This window comes from Equus przewalskii, chromosome 18 (assembly GCF_037783145.1).
Source record: "Equus przewalskii isolate Varuska chromosome 18, EquPr2, whole genome shotgun sequence".
Taxonomy (NCBI): Eukaryota; Metazoa; Chordata; class Mammalia; order Perissodactyla; family Equidae; genus Equus; species Equus przewalskii.
In genome coordinates this window covers 23387104-23399164 of record NC_091848.1, presented here as the reverse complement: position 1 = coordinate 23399164, position 12061 = coordinate 23387104, and the positions used below count along the sequence as shown (strand labels likewise).

Genomic DNA, 12061 nt, shown 5'->3' with positions numbered 1-12061 from the left:
CTTGTATAACGTAAACATTTAATAATATATTTGTTCTTTCTATAAAAATGCCATTCTATTATCATTGCCATTAAACCTTCTTCTCCTGAAGATGGACACATGAGGAAAATAATATCAAAAGAAAGTGTTTGATGGAATGGCTTTCAGGAAACATGTGGCATATTCCCCAATTATTTTTATTAAAGTTTTGGTCCCTGGAGTAGCTAATTCAGATCACCTCTTATATGTTCCTATCTGTAAAACCTCCCTTCCTTCCACCGCTGCAGGGATATATCATTCCAATGGATTTTATTTGGCTGAAGCATCTGATTCCAGATGTTCTTCAGAATAACAAGGACTTTCTCTTTGGGAATATTAGAGAACTTTATGAATTTCACAACAGGTATGTAATAATTCAAATTATAAGGAAAAATGGAAAGTAAGAGAAGGATGGCAATCAGATTGATGGAATTTGGGGATTAAGTGCTTAGGCATTCTCAGGCTTAAGCAAGTAATCCAGAGTCAGCGGATGGGGTTGGGATGGAATGGGATGAGAAGAAGGGAGGAAGTGCCTCAAAGTCCCTGAGGAAGAAGGAACAGGACATCACTAGGCAGCAGGCATTCATGTTATATTCACTTGTGTGTTCCTTTGCTTCTTTATCTATTCATGCATCAGCATCTATGGAGCACCTGTTCTGTGCCAGGCACTGTGTTCAACATTGGGAAGACAAAGATGACCAAGATACACACCCACATACCTATTATCATAGGGTTGTGCTAGGAGCTAGGGTGTTAGAAAATGCTAACTGGTCAAACAAGTTGCCCTCTTGGCCCAGGGCTGCTTACGTTTTGAGTTTAGAGAATTAGAGGAGAAAAGGACTTTGTAAATCATCCTCCAACCCTTTCATTTTACAGATAAGGAGACCACAGTTTGTTTACTCACTTTACTTACTATAAATGACCCCAAGATCACACATCTAACTGACAGAAGGGAAAAACTACTTAATGAATTGAACCACAGTTGTTTCCTGCCACATCTTTTGTCCATAGGTCAGATCCAAAGCCCAAGTGGAAATCCCATTTCTGCTACTTTCCCTAGAGAGGTGTTACTTAGCTTTGGGCCTCAGGTTTCACATTTATGAAACCCTGTCTTCCAAGGTTTGGGGGAAGATTAAAGGAGATATTGTTTGCGAAGCACTTTGTTCATGCCTGGCTTCTAGGAAGCTCTCAGTGACGTTAGTAGTGGCAGCAACAGCAGCATCGGTTGTTCTTAACATTACTATTACGTAGCAGGGAGCATCAGGGCATCCAGCCTAGCTGTGACTAGTGCTTAGAATTATCAGAACAGCTGTGAGTGGTTTCAGAGAATCCTAGTAAGATCACAGAATACATTTGTGTTTTCCAAATCCGTGTGTTGAAGATGAGTCAAGAGCGATAAAGCCAGGAAAACAGCATTTTCCTAAGAACTTCTTAAAACTTTATGTGATTTTACTTAAAAAAATTTTTTTAATGCCATACATGTGAAAATTCAAAGCATTATTATGCTTTTCTTTCCCTAGGACTTTTCTGAAAGAATTGGAAAAGTGCATTGAAAACCCTGAACTTCTGGCACGCTGCTTTCTCAAGAGAGTAAGTCTGTGCTCCCAATAAATCAAAATAATCATGTGATTAAAGCCAGCCCTTAATTTTCTGTGTAAGTGGTAAGGGCAATGGTCTGAAAATTTTTATCTGCCTTTTGAATGCAAAGCTGGAGTCCTTTGCAATACTTCATCCAGTGTGAGATGAGTCCAGTTTGACTGAGCTCACACTGATAGATGGGAGCAACTAACAAGCCTGGCTTCCTGCAAAGCCCAGTGAAATGAAAGACTGGCCCCCCAGGCCCCCCAAAGCAGATGACCCTCCTCTGGATGACTAAGCTAACGGTTTTAAGACAAGAAGCACAAAGCGAGCTTAAATTCCCCACTAAATTGTATGAACACTCTGAAGAAAAGAACTGATGTTAAACTAGAAATCGCAGAAAATATGTTTTCTTCCATTTTACTTTTTACAGCACAGAGGATGGTTAGAAAAATCTTAAATCTGCAACTTCTCTTATGTTTAGCACCCAATTTGGAGTTTCCTGTCTTACAACGCTGCACCTCTGACTACGTCGCCTTCCCGCCATGCAGACCTCTGCCTTCTCGCTCCTCTCCACCCTTGCTTTGGTCAATAAATGGGTGTTTGGGCCACTGGTGCTCCCTGGGAGCTGGCACAAAGAAATGTTTTACCCAACACCATTCCCCAGCAAGTGCATTCTTCCCTGTAGGAGGATATGCATAGGATCCTGCTGCCCTCTGCTTTCCAAATCTCTCCCATTTCTTCTCTCTCTCCCAACTGGTCCTTTTCATTCCCTTCCTTGCTTTTCTTTTTGCAAGCCTGAGACAACAAATCAAACAACCTAACAATTTTTAAACAACCCAAATTATGGCTGCTAAGTCTAAGAGCAGTAGTTGGGATTTGCTGAAAGCAATCCAACAGAAATCCCCAGGTTTCTAGGTATTTGACATAATGGAGAAACAGAGTCTTTCACCCTCAGAGCTTGACCAGCTTAGAAGGCCCTTTCCATGGCCCTGTATGGGGCTTCCACCAACAGCCTCATCATAGGTGTTTCATCCAGTGCCAGAATCCAAGATACACTGAAAACTATTTTGTACTCAATCTGGTTAATTTCCCTTTTGAATTACTTTTATAGCATTATTAGTGTTTTATCCTCTTTTGCAATTTTACTCTCATCAAACCACCAGTGTGAAATCTAGTTTCAGAGTTTAGAAATATTTTATAATTGCTTTTGCCATTATTGCAAAGACTTATTTAAGTTGTTCGATGAGAGAAGGACCAAATTCCTGTGGGGGAAAAAAATGGATATTATCAAATAAAAATTGTCTAAGCATGAGGAAATGGTCAGGGAACTGCTGACTAAATGTCTTTTCTTAAAAGAATTCCTTTTCTAAGATTTTACAAAGCTTTTTATAGTCCTCTACATGGGAGAAACCTTAGAAACCATTAATACAGACCACACACTCTACATATAATCCTATAGGATTTGTGATGTTGGAGATAAAATACAGGTAATAAATTCTTATCAAGGACAAGGTTATTATTCTGGGACAAACAGAGTAACTAAAAACCACAATTATGGGGCCGGCCCCGCGCCCTAGTGGTTAAGTTCACGTGCTCCACTTCGGTGGCCCAAGGTTTCTCCGGTTGGGATCCTGGGTGTGGACATGGCACTGCTCATCAGGCCATGCTGAGGCGGCGTCCCACATTGCACAACTAGAAGCACTCACAACTAGAATATACAACTATGTACTGGGGGGCTTTGGGGAGAAGAATAAAAAAAAGAAGATTGGCAACAGATGTTAGCTCAGGTGCCAATCTTTACAAAAAAAAAAAACCACAAGCACTAAATCTTTGAGGAAATTGGCCACTGCTGTGCAAAAACTTATATTTGTTAGCCAATAAGGCAGGGCCATCACCCTTTATTTACTATAGCAGTTTACCTTTTATCAATAATATTTGCAGAATTCCGCTAATCATGGAAATGAATTTTGAACTATTGCTCTGGCCAAGAGTTTTAATCATACTCTATAGCCTATAGTGTCCAGGAAGATTCGGCCCCAAGAGACCCAGCTCTCCGTAGAACAATATGTGTCAGTAGTTTCCTTCGAGCTCCATTTGCTCTGAGATTTCACATGATATAATGGAAAGAACCCTGGAATGGGATTCAGGAAATGTAACTTCTTATCTAACAGAGCCACTTGCTGTCTGCATGACCTTGAGTAAGTCGCTTAAACTCCTTGAGTTTCACTTTCCTTCTCAATACAAAGGCTTAATAATACCAATATATAAAATTGTTGTGGAGATCAGATAAAATAATGCATGCAGAAAGGTTCTACAAAGTAAAAAGTGCTTTGACAATAGCTACCATTTGTTAGACAGTCTGTGTGTATTGGGCATGTGTTGAGAAGTGTCTCTACATCATCTCACTTAATCTCAAAACAATCGCACGAGTTGAGTGCTGTTGTGAGCCTACTTTATAGATGAGAAAGCTGAAGTACAGGGAGGCTAAGTACCTGACTCAGGCCAAGTAGTTTGTAATTGACGAAGCCAAGAACTGAAGCTGGACCATCCACCACCAGAGCCCACAGTCTTAATGCATAAGCAATCATGTCTCCCTGTGTGAATATAAGTTTTTGGTAGCAGTTTTTTTAGCCTCCTGATTTATTCTATAAGAAAGTGAGGGGAATCGGGTACTTTCATGTGCTACTGGTTAGTACACATCCTTTCACTAAGGACTTTCGGACTAAAGAGCAAATTTAGGTCAGTAGTTGTGTTTTAGTACTTGAAGACCCACAAAGGCCTCAAAGACACAGGACCAAGGGATGAAGTTTTCAGGAACGCAGGTTTCAGCTCAGCATCCACCAAGAGAACCAGGTCCTTCTCTGCCACTGGGAGAGTTTAGGAAAAGGTGGCTGGCTACTGAAGCTGTTTTACCAGGTGGGAGGTTAGACCTCCAAAGTTTCCTCCAGCTTCTGAGAATCCTATGGTGGTGAGGGTTGAAAGTGGTGAAACCTTAAATTCTTTTAGGAGCTAAAGGTCAACGTCTTTGTGCTCTGACAGACCAAATGTGGGTGAAATGCCTTAATCAATTGGTAGTATTTTATAAGCCTGGCCCTCAGTCTAGCAGGAATGTTCCCCATGTCACGGCTACTGAGCCAATGAGTTTAACAAATGTACTTAGCACAGTGCTTGGCACATCAGAGGCACTCAGTTGTTAGTTCTTGAGTGAATGAATAATGAATGCATTTTTGTTAGGTTGCAGAAATGGAAATCAATCACTACAACAGTGGGTTTGGAAGTAGGATAGATATAGTTGAAGCTGTGAGGGAAAAAATAGCCCATGTCCACGTGAAGGACATCAAGAGTTGGCCTGAGCAGGAGGATAGAGACAGAGAAATCTGCAGGGAAGTGGCCACAAGGGCTTGTCCCCCAGAGCAGCCTGGGCTGTGGGGCAAACACAGCTGCTGTGGATCTGTTCTCGCAATGGAGTGGTTGAAGCTGGCAAGCTGACCCCGTAGGCCTGGGGCATCCTTTTTACCTGAATATTGGCAGATGTGTGCCCCTCTCAAGGCCTCACTACAATGAGAATATAGGCCACACAGCATCTGGAACCCCTCTTGATCTCCAGCTCTGAGATATCGTATAACTTTTCCCGTCTCAGAGTCTTGTGCGACAGGTTGAAGATGATGTCTGAGGCAGAGTTTGACACTTTGGGCGTTGCCCAAATGACTTAGATGTGTGTTGTTTTGTCCAAACGGCCATATTTTCCTTCTGGGGTGTTTCTATCTCTTGGTTGTTTCTTAGCTTTTTTGGTAGAGTTGGCACCATGATGATCACAATAAAGAGAGATTGGGGAGAGAGAAGGGAGGGGCTATTAGCTACCAGCACTTTCTCTGGCAGCTCTGTCCCTCCCAGCAGAACTATTTTGGGGAGATGTTGGTGTCCTGGATAAATGAGCAGGGGAGGAAGAGTGAAGATAAAAATCGATGCCTGTTCATGAATTTATTTATCTATTTCCCAGAGCCCTGTAGTTGCTCCCAAAGCATTCTGTTCATATCTCTGTTCAGTACTTACAGTTGTTTATAACGCTCTTTGCCTCCCCATCACACACTCACCCCAACAGAAGGTTATTTATCATGCATCCCCGGTCCCTTACACATTGGAAATACTCAGGCTTGTTCAATGTATTGTCCTATCCACTTCCTGAAAAAATGCTACTAATTAATTTGTTCTGATTTTTTTTCCCACTCAGAAAGAAGATCTTCAAATATATTTCAAATATCATAAGAATCTGCCCCGAGCTAGGGCAATCTGGCAAGAATGTCAGGACTGCGCCTACTTTGGGGTAATGTTGAGATTGCAAAGTCTCAGGAAAAACAAATTGTTTTCCCTGGACAACGTTTATGTGCATCAACTTTTTAAAGAAATCGAAAGTATGAATGAGGCAGAGGAATTTGGCGTTGGGATTTATGTTGATTAAAAGTCTCTCCTATTTTGAAATTACGTATTGGAAGTTTCGATGCTGCCCTGGGTCTCTTTGGGATAGGCCTGATGAGAAAACCAGGGTCCTCTTCTAGAATGGGTTTTAAAAATGGAATTAACTCAAAAAGGGCACATTTTGGGCTCCCTGGAACGAGATCAATACACTATCATGTACCCTTCAGACTCAACTTGACCTCAATAGACCCCACCCCACCCCTAACTGGAGGACAGGCTGCCTCCTTTTCACAAGGATTTGAAATGCCCCGCTGTCCTCTAGTGAACTTCCTTTCTAAAAAAAATGAGCAGTCTTGCTTCCCTAGTTGCATATGAAAATACTAGCCAAGCCATCCCTCTTCCCCTTCCTCTCATTTCACACACCATTCCCAAGGGACTAAACAACTCAGTAACGTTACAAACTGGCCAACACAGCTGCCCATCTTGTCCATGAAGAGCCCATTTCATTTCTTCTATTTAAATATGGCACTTTTGTTTTAATTGCATTGTTTGTTTTGTGTTGTTTCTATTTGGCTTTTAAAGGTCTGCCAGCGCCAATTGGATCACAATCTCCCTCTTTTTAAGTATCTTAGAGGACCGAGCCAGAGACTTATGAAATACCAGATGCTGTTGAAGGTAAAGTCAATGAGACAGTGCTCTACTGTGTTGGGAAATCAGATGCCTGCACTATGGTGCTCTTTTCCTTACACATGTAGAGGGGTGATTTCATCTTCCAAAGGTGAAAATGGGTCTATCCTTCAGGCTTTTTCTGTCCTCAATGATGAGTAAGACCAAAGGATCATAGAGTTGAAAGGGACCTGGAAGCCTAGCCAGTCCAACATCAGCCCAAGGCATGAATCTCTAAGGAGCCTGGCTTAGGGGAGGAGAGGTCCTTGGGAGCAAAGGGAGGAGGAGGGGTGCCACCCCACTGGTGGCAGCCAAGATCGGGGGAGGCAGCCAGAGCCTCTGCTCTCAGGTAAGGTATCTACAGGTAAGATATCATCTGCTCCATTTTACAGATGACGCAAGGAGCTTCGGAAAAGAGTTGCTTTTTCCCAAAGTCACTCTTTTACATGCATTAAAACGATAGAACGGAGAAGGCAAAACTGGGATCTTCTCTCCTTTTGCAAAATCTACCTCCACCCTTAGCCTTAGGATCTTTCTCAAGAGCAGCATAACAGGATGAATTTTGCACTGCTGAACCCCTAAGTGGTTGTTTCTCTCACTGACACCAGCCCACCTGCAGGAGAGCGCTCTAGACACCCCAAACAGGAGGGGAGGCTCCGTCAAGGCTGCTTTCCCCAGGGGAGCCAAGGGGAAGGTTTGGGCCACTCCTCCGAGTTGTATTTTGAAATAACCTTTATAAGTAGCTCTTGGCCAGTGGTTACTATCTCTTAATAAAAAACAAGCCCCTGCTGTTTATTGGGTACCTTCCCACGTGTATTTCTTATTTAATCCCCACAATCAGATGTGCCAGGAAGCCTCTGGAGTGTGAGGAAACTGAGGCTTGGGAGGTTAGGTTCATTGCCCAACATTTTGCCCTTTCAGCTTTGCCTCAGCAGTCCCGGCTTCGGCGGGACCGGCTCTGCCACTGCCAGTGGTGGGGCTACTGGACCTCATTGGCCTCAGGTTTCTCACATGTAAAACAAGGGTGACAGAATCTCGTCCACAGGATTGCTGTGAGGAGCAAGTGAGTAATGCACGTAGAGAGCTCACTCAGTGCTCACCCTCAGGAAGCTTCCTGTGACCTGTAGCCTTTGTTTTATACATGGAGACATCATGCAAGTGTGGGAATGAGGATTATGGCCCACGGCTTCTGTCCGTGAGTGGCATCTGTGGGCATGTTTCGATACAGCATTCACTTAGGGACCCATATTCCTCTGACCGCCCCATCTTTACTGTCATGAAGTCCAACCACTGGGCCCAATGAGGAGGGAGCAGGAACTAAGTGGGGGTCTTCACAGTCTTGGCCCGGGTGCATTGAGTACTGAAGGTCTGGAGTTTTCCCATACTAGCCGTGTTGACACAATGGCTGAGTTCTGTACCATCCTCGGAGGGCTGTAGGGCATAGTGAACAGAAACCCAGACTTGGGAGTTAGACATCCGGGGTGTGGATCTGGGCTTTAACTCTTCCAGACTGCATGAACTCAGACCAGTTACTCAACCTCTGTCTGCCTCGTATTCCTCACCTGTGAAATGAAGGTAGCAATAATACTTTCCTGGTGTGCTTTTGGGGAGCATTAAATGAGGTGATACATGTTAAAAATACTTAGAAATTTTGTTAGCTTCATTTCACCGAGGAAACAAGAGACAAAATCACTATAAAAGATTCCTTGGGGGTCTGTGTGAAACCGTGGGAGGCTCACTCAAGGCAGACCAGTTTTTCCCATAGCTAAGCTTGCTGCCTGCCAGAAAAACAAGTTCAAACCATTGGCACGCCTGTGAAGAGAGGAGGGACTCTAGCGTCCTCCACCCTGAGGGGTGGAGCTCATTCTGCAGTGCCTACCAAGAGCTTCTTAGAGAAAGCATGGATGTTGGACGGATTGCCTCACGCCTTAGAAAGGATCGTGGGATCCGGGTGTGGGACAGATTTTCTAAGTATAAAAGAAAGAGACAAGAGTGATAGATTATACATTAAAAACAGACACATGAAAAATTGAGAAAATATTATATTATATTATATTAGCTAATATTATATTAGCAAAATATATGTCACAAATGGTCAGCATTCTTAATAATGAGCTCATAGAAATTAATAATAAAAACAAAAACAAGGGTCTGTCCTGGTGATATAGTGGGTAAGTTTGCGCGTTTCACTTTGGCGGCCCAGGGTTTGCAGGTTCAGATCCCAGGTGCAAATCTAGCACCACTCATCAAGCCATGCTGTGGCAGCATCCCACATGAAATAGAGGAATATTGGCACAGATGTTAGCTCAGGGCAAATCTTCCTCAAGCAAAAAGCGGAAGATTGGCAACAGATGTTAGTTCAGGGTTAATCTTCCTCAGCAAAAAAAAAAAAAGATATGGTTTGCAAAATGGTGCATTATTTGTTTACTGTAAGTTTTGCTAATTGTAAGAAGAATGTTCAAGAATAGGCAGTCATGCTGATTTCCTGTGTAATCCAACTCATGTCATAGGAGCAATATTCACTTTTCTTCTTTAAAAAAAATTAAATAGACTACTATTTAAAAAAGCAATTAGTAGGGAGAGGTTGGTAAAAGGGTATAAACTTTCAGCTATAAGGTGGATAAGGCCTGAAGATCTGATGTACAACATGTGGCTATAGTTGATAACACTGTATTGTATAATTGGAGTTTGCTAAGAGAGTAGAACTTAAATGTTCTCACCAAACAAAAAGAAGATAAATATGTGAGGTGATGGATGTATTAATTACCTAAAGGAGGACGAATCCTTTTACAATGTATGTGCATATCAAATCATCACGTGTACACTTCAAATATCTTACAATTTTTTATGTCACTTATACCTCAATAAAGCAGAAATTTGAAAAAAAGAAATTAATAATAAAAAGATGAACAGGAGACACCGGCAGTTTACAAAAGAATAAATGTGATTAGCAAACATTTTTTTGAAAGTTCTACCTCATTAGTTATCTGAGAAATTCGAATTAAAACCACAGTGAGGTGGGATTGCTCTGTTGCTTCAACTGGCAAAACTTTCTGATAAATGGTTGTACTTCTTGTAGGCTAGACATTGGTGAAACGAGGTTTCATGAATGGACTGGTGGGAACACAGCTCTTCTCTAAAGGACCTGGAAATATGCTTCAAAACTCTTAACATTGCCAATTCCTCTTCTAGGAATTTATCCATAGGAAAAATGCACAAAGGTTATTATTATCATAGTAAAAAATTGTTGAACCTAAATGTTTAACATAGGGGAGATTAATCAATTATGATTAATCTATAGGATGCGACACTCTGCCACAATCAAAAAACGTGTTTGATAAACAGACAACGTCATGAGAAAATAAATGTTTGTGATATGTTATTGAGTGAGAAAAGGCAGGCTACAAACTATGTCCAATATGATTCTATGTTTGTGGGAAGAATTCTGTGCTGAATATATCATTCATTCTTTCCCTCTTACCGGTGACAGACAGTCAAATTTACACATAGTTGAGTGTTGGCTGGAGATTGTTTGTATAGTAGTTTTATTTCACATTCTACGTTTTGATTTTCAATAAGCCTTTTGGGTTAATGCAGGGTCTGCTGGATTTTGAGTCCCCTGAGGATTTGGAAATACACCCAGGTGACCTTGATGGAGGTTTGGCTAAGGTACTGGATGTTAAATATTGTTTTATATAACTAACTGTTAATGGTGCTTGTCCATGGCTGGGAGGAATTATGGCAATTTTATTTTTCTTGTTTATGATCTTTATTGTTTAAATTTTCTAAAATTTCTATAATTCATAGTCAGGAAAAAATCAAAAGATTAAAGGCACTTTCAAAGTGGGAATTCATAGCAGGATAAGTGATAATATATTTTCCTCCCTCCTCATAAAAATGTCTTAACAGGAAGACAAAGTTAAGTGAGTGTGTAAAATGCATACATAAAAAACTGGAAGTAAATATCATAAAATCTCTACTATGGTTTTTCCTGCACCGTAGGATTGTGAATGATTTATATATTCTTCGTTGTACTTTTTAGTATGTCTAATTTGTATACGTTCTTGCCTTGTTTTCCTCCGTGTGTGTGTGTGTGTGTATGTGTGAATTCTAAGAGAGACAGCCAAGCTTCCCTTGGAGGAAAGGTGGCCATACCAGATTAGGAAGAAATTTGTGGTTTAGCAAATATTCCTATAGAATATTCTGGTTTTAACAACAAAAAAAAAACCATGAGACGTGTCTCAAGGAGCCGTCATTTGCATGTCCTCTCTGCTCAGAATGAGTGGTGGGGACCCCTTACAATTAGAAGAAACTCAAGGCACAGGTAATAATGTTATAGCCTGGAGCGAGAGGAGCTAGCCCAAGTTAGAGGGGTTTAATAACGTTTGTAAGAATTTTTCTGAGCCCTACATTACACAGTGTAAAACTAGCAGCCAGCTGTGTTTCCGGGAGGAGGGTTAATGGAAAGAAGAGGTTCAGTTGAGTCTCTGAAAGGAAATTGAGTTTTAAGTGTTGGGTAAAGAGGAAGATGTCTGGTCTGAGAACTTTTAATCCTTTATTGATGACGTTACAATAAACTCAGGTGCGAGTCTGTTGTCTTTCATGAGGACCTGGAGCATATTTATTATGAGTGAGAAGGTAAGACTCCATGGCAAATTGTTCGGTGGAGGCAGCGTGCTCTGCTCCGTTCATCAGTCCTGTCACTTGAATCTCTGATCCAAAGATGCTGATCCCCAGGGCTTCGGCAGAGCTTGAGAAAATACTCAAGCCTTTGCTTCCATCATGCAGTAGAGGCCAAAGAGAGCTGGGGCTTTATGGAGGCAGCAAAGAGCTATCTGTTCTTTGTTGTAGAGATTGATGTGTTTAAAAAAAAAGAAAGGAAGAGACTAAAATCTTTTTGTGTATATTTACCAGATAGATAAATATGCAGGGGAATCAAATACCAAAACCCTAAGCAAAAGGTTTTCACGCTGAAACGGTCATCCCTATCATGTCCTAACTGTCACCGTGGCAATAATTGGAACATTGGTCTCTTGAATTAGTAGTTATTGCTTTTCCACTTATTGCTGAGTCTTTGTGTTTGGGAGGTGCAGACCACAGTGGCTTACCTCTTTGGCATCTTTAGTGGTGACGGAATGCGGGGAGGGCTGGGGGAGGAGAGGCGGGAGGAAGGGCAGAGCTGGTGGAGGTTCACTGTGGCAACCCTTATGGCGTTTGCACGTAAATCATTAGTAAACCTCCACATGGCAGCCCGTTCTTTGCCTGTATAGGAGTATACAAATATCCTCCTCTGGGATGGTTTTAAGTGTAATTTTACCCATAGGAATAAGGCTTTCACATTAAATATAGGAATATGATACTCAGATTGTACTTTTCCGTA

General features: G+C 41.6%; 1 protein-coding gene across 8 annotated transcripts in view; it reads left to right on the top strand.

Moving 5' to 3' along the window:
* Positions 1 to 12061, top strand: part of MCF2L2 (MCF.2 cell line derived transforming sequence-like 2) — a 240526-nt gene that overhangs the window by 195058 nt on the left and 33407 nt on the right. For all 8 annotated transcript variants that reach the window (XM_070583232.1, XM_070583235.1, XM_070583233.1 and 5 more), the window contains 5 exons: positions 267 to 382; positions 1539 to 1608; positions 5831 to 5923; positions 6598 to 6690; positions 10279 to 10350. In XM_070583232.1, coding sequence (XP_070439333.1) covers positions 267 to 382; positions 1539 to 1608; positions 5831 to 5923; positions 6598 to 6690; positions 10279 to 10350 — 444 coding nt within the window. The remainder of the gene's footprint in view (positions 1 to 266; positions 383 to 1538; positions 1609 to 5830; positions 5924 to 6597; positions 6691 to 10278; positions 10351 to 12061) is intronic.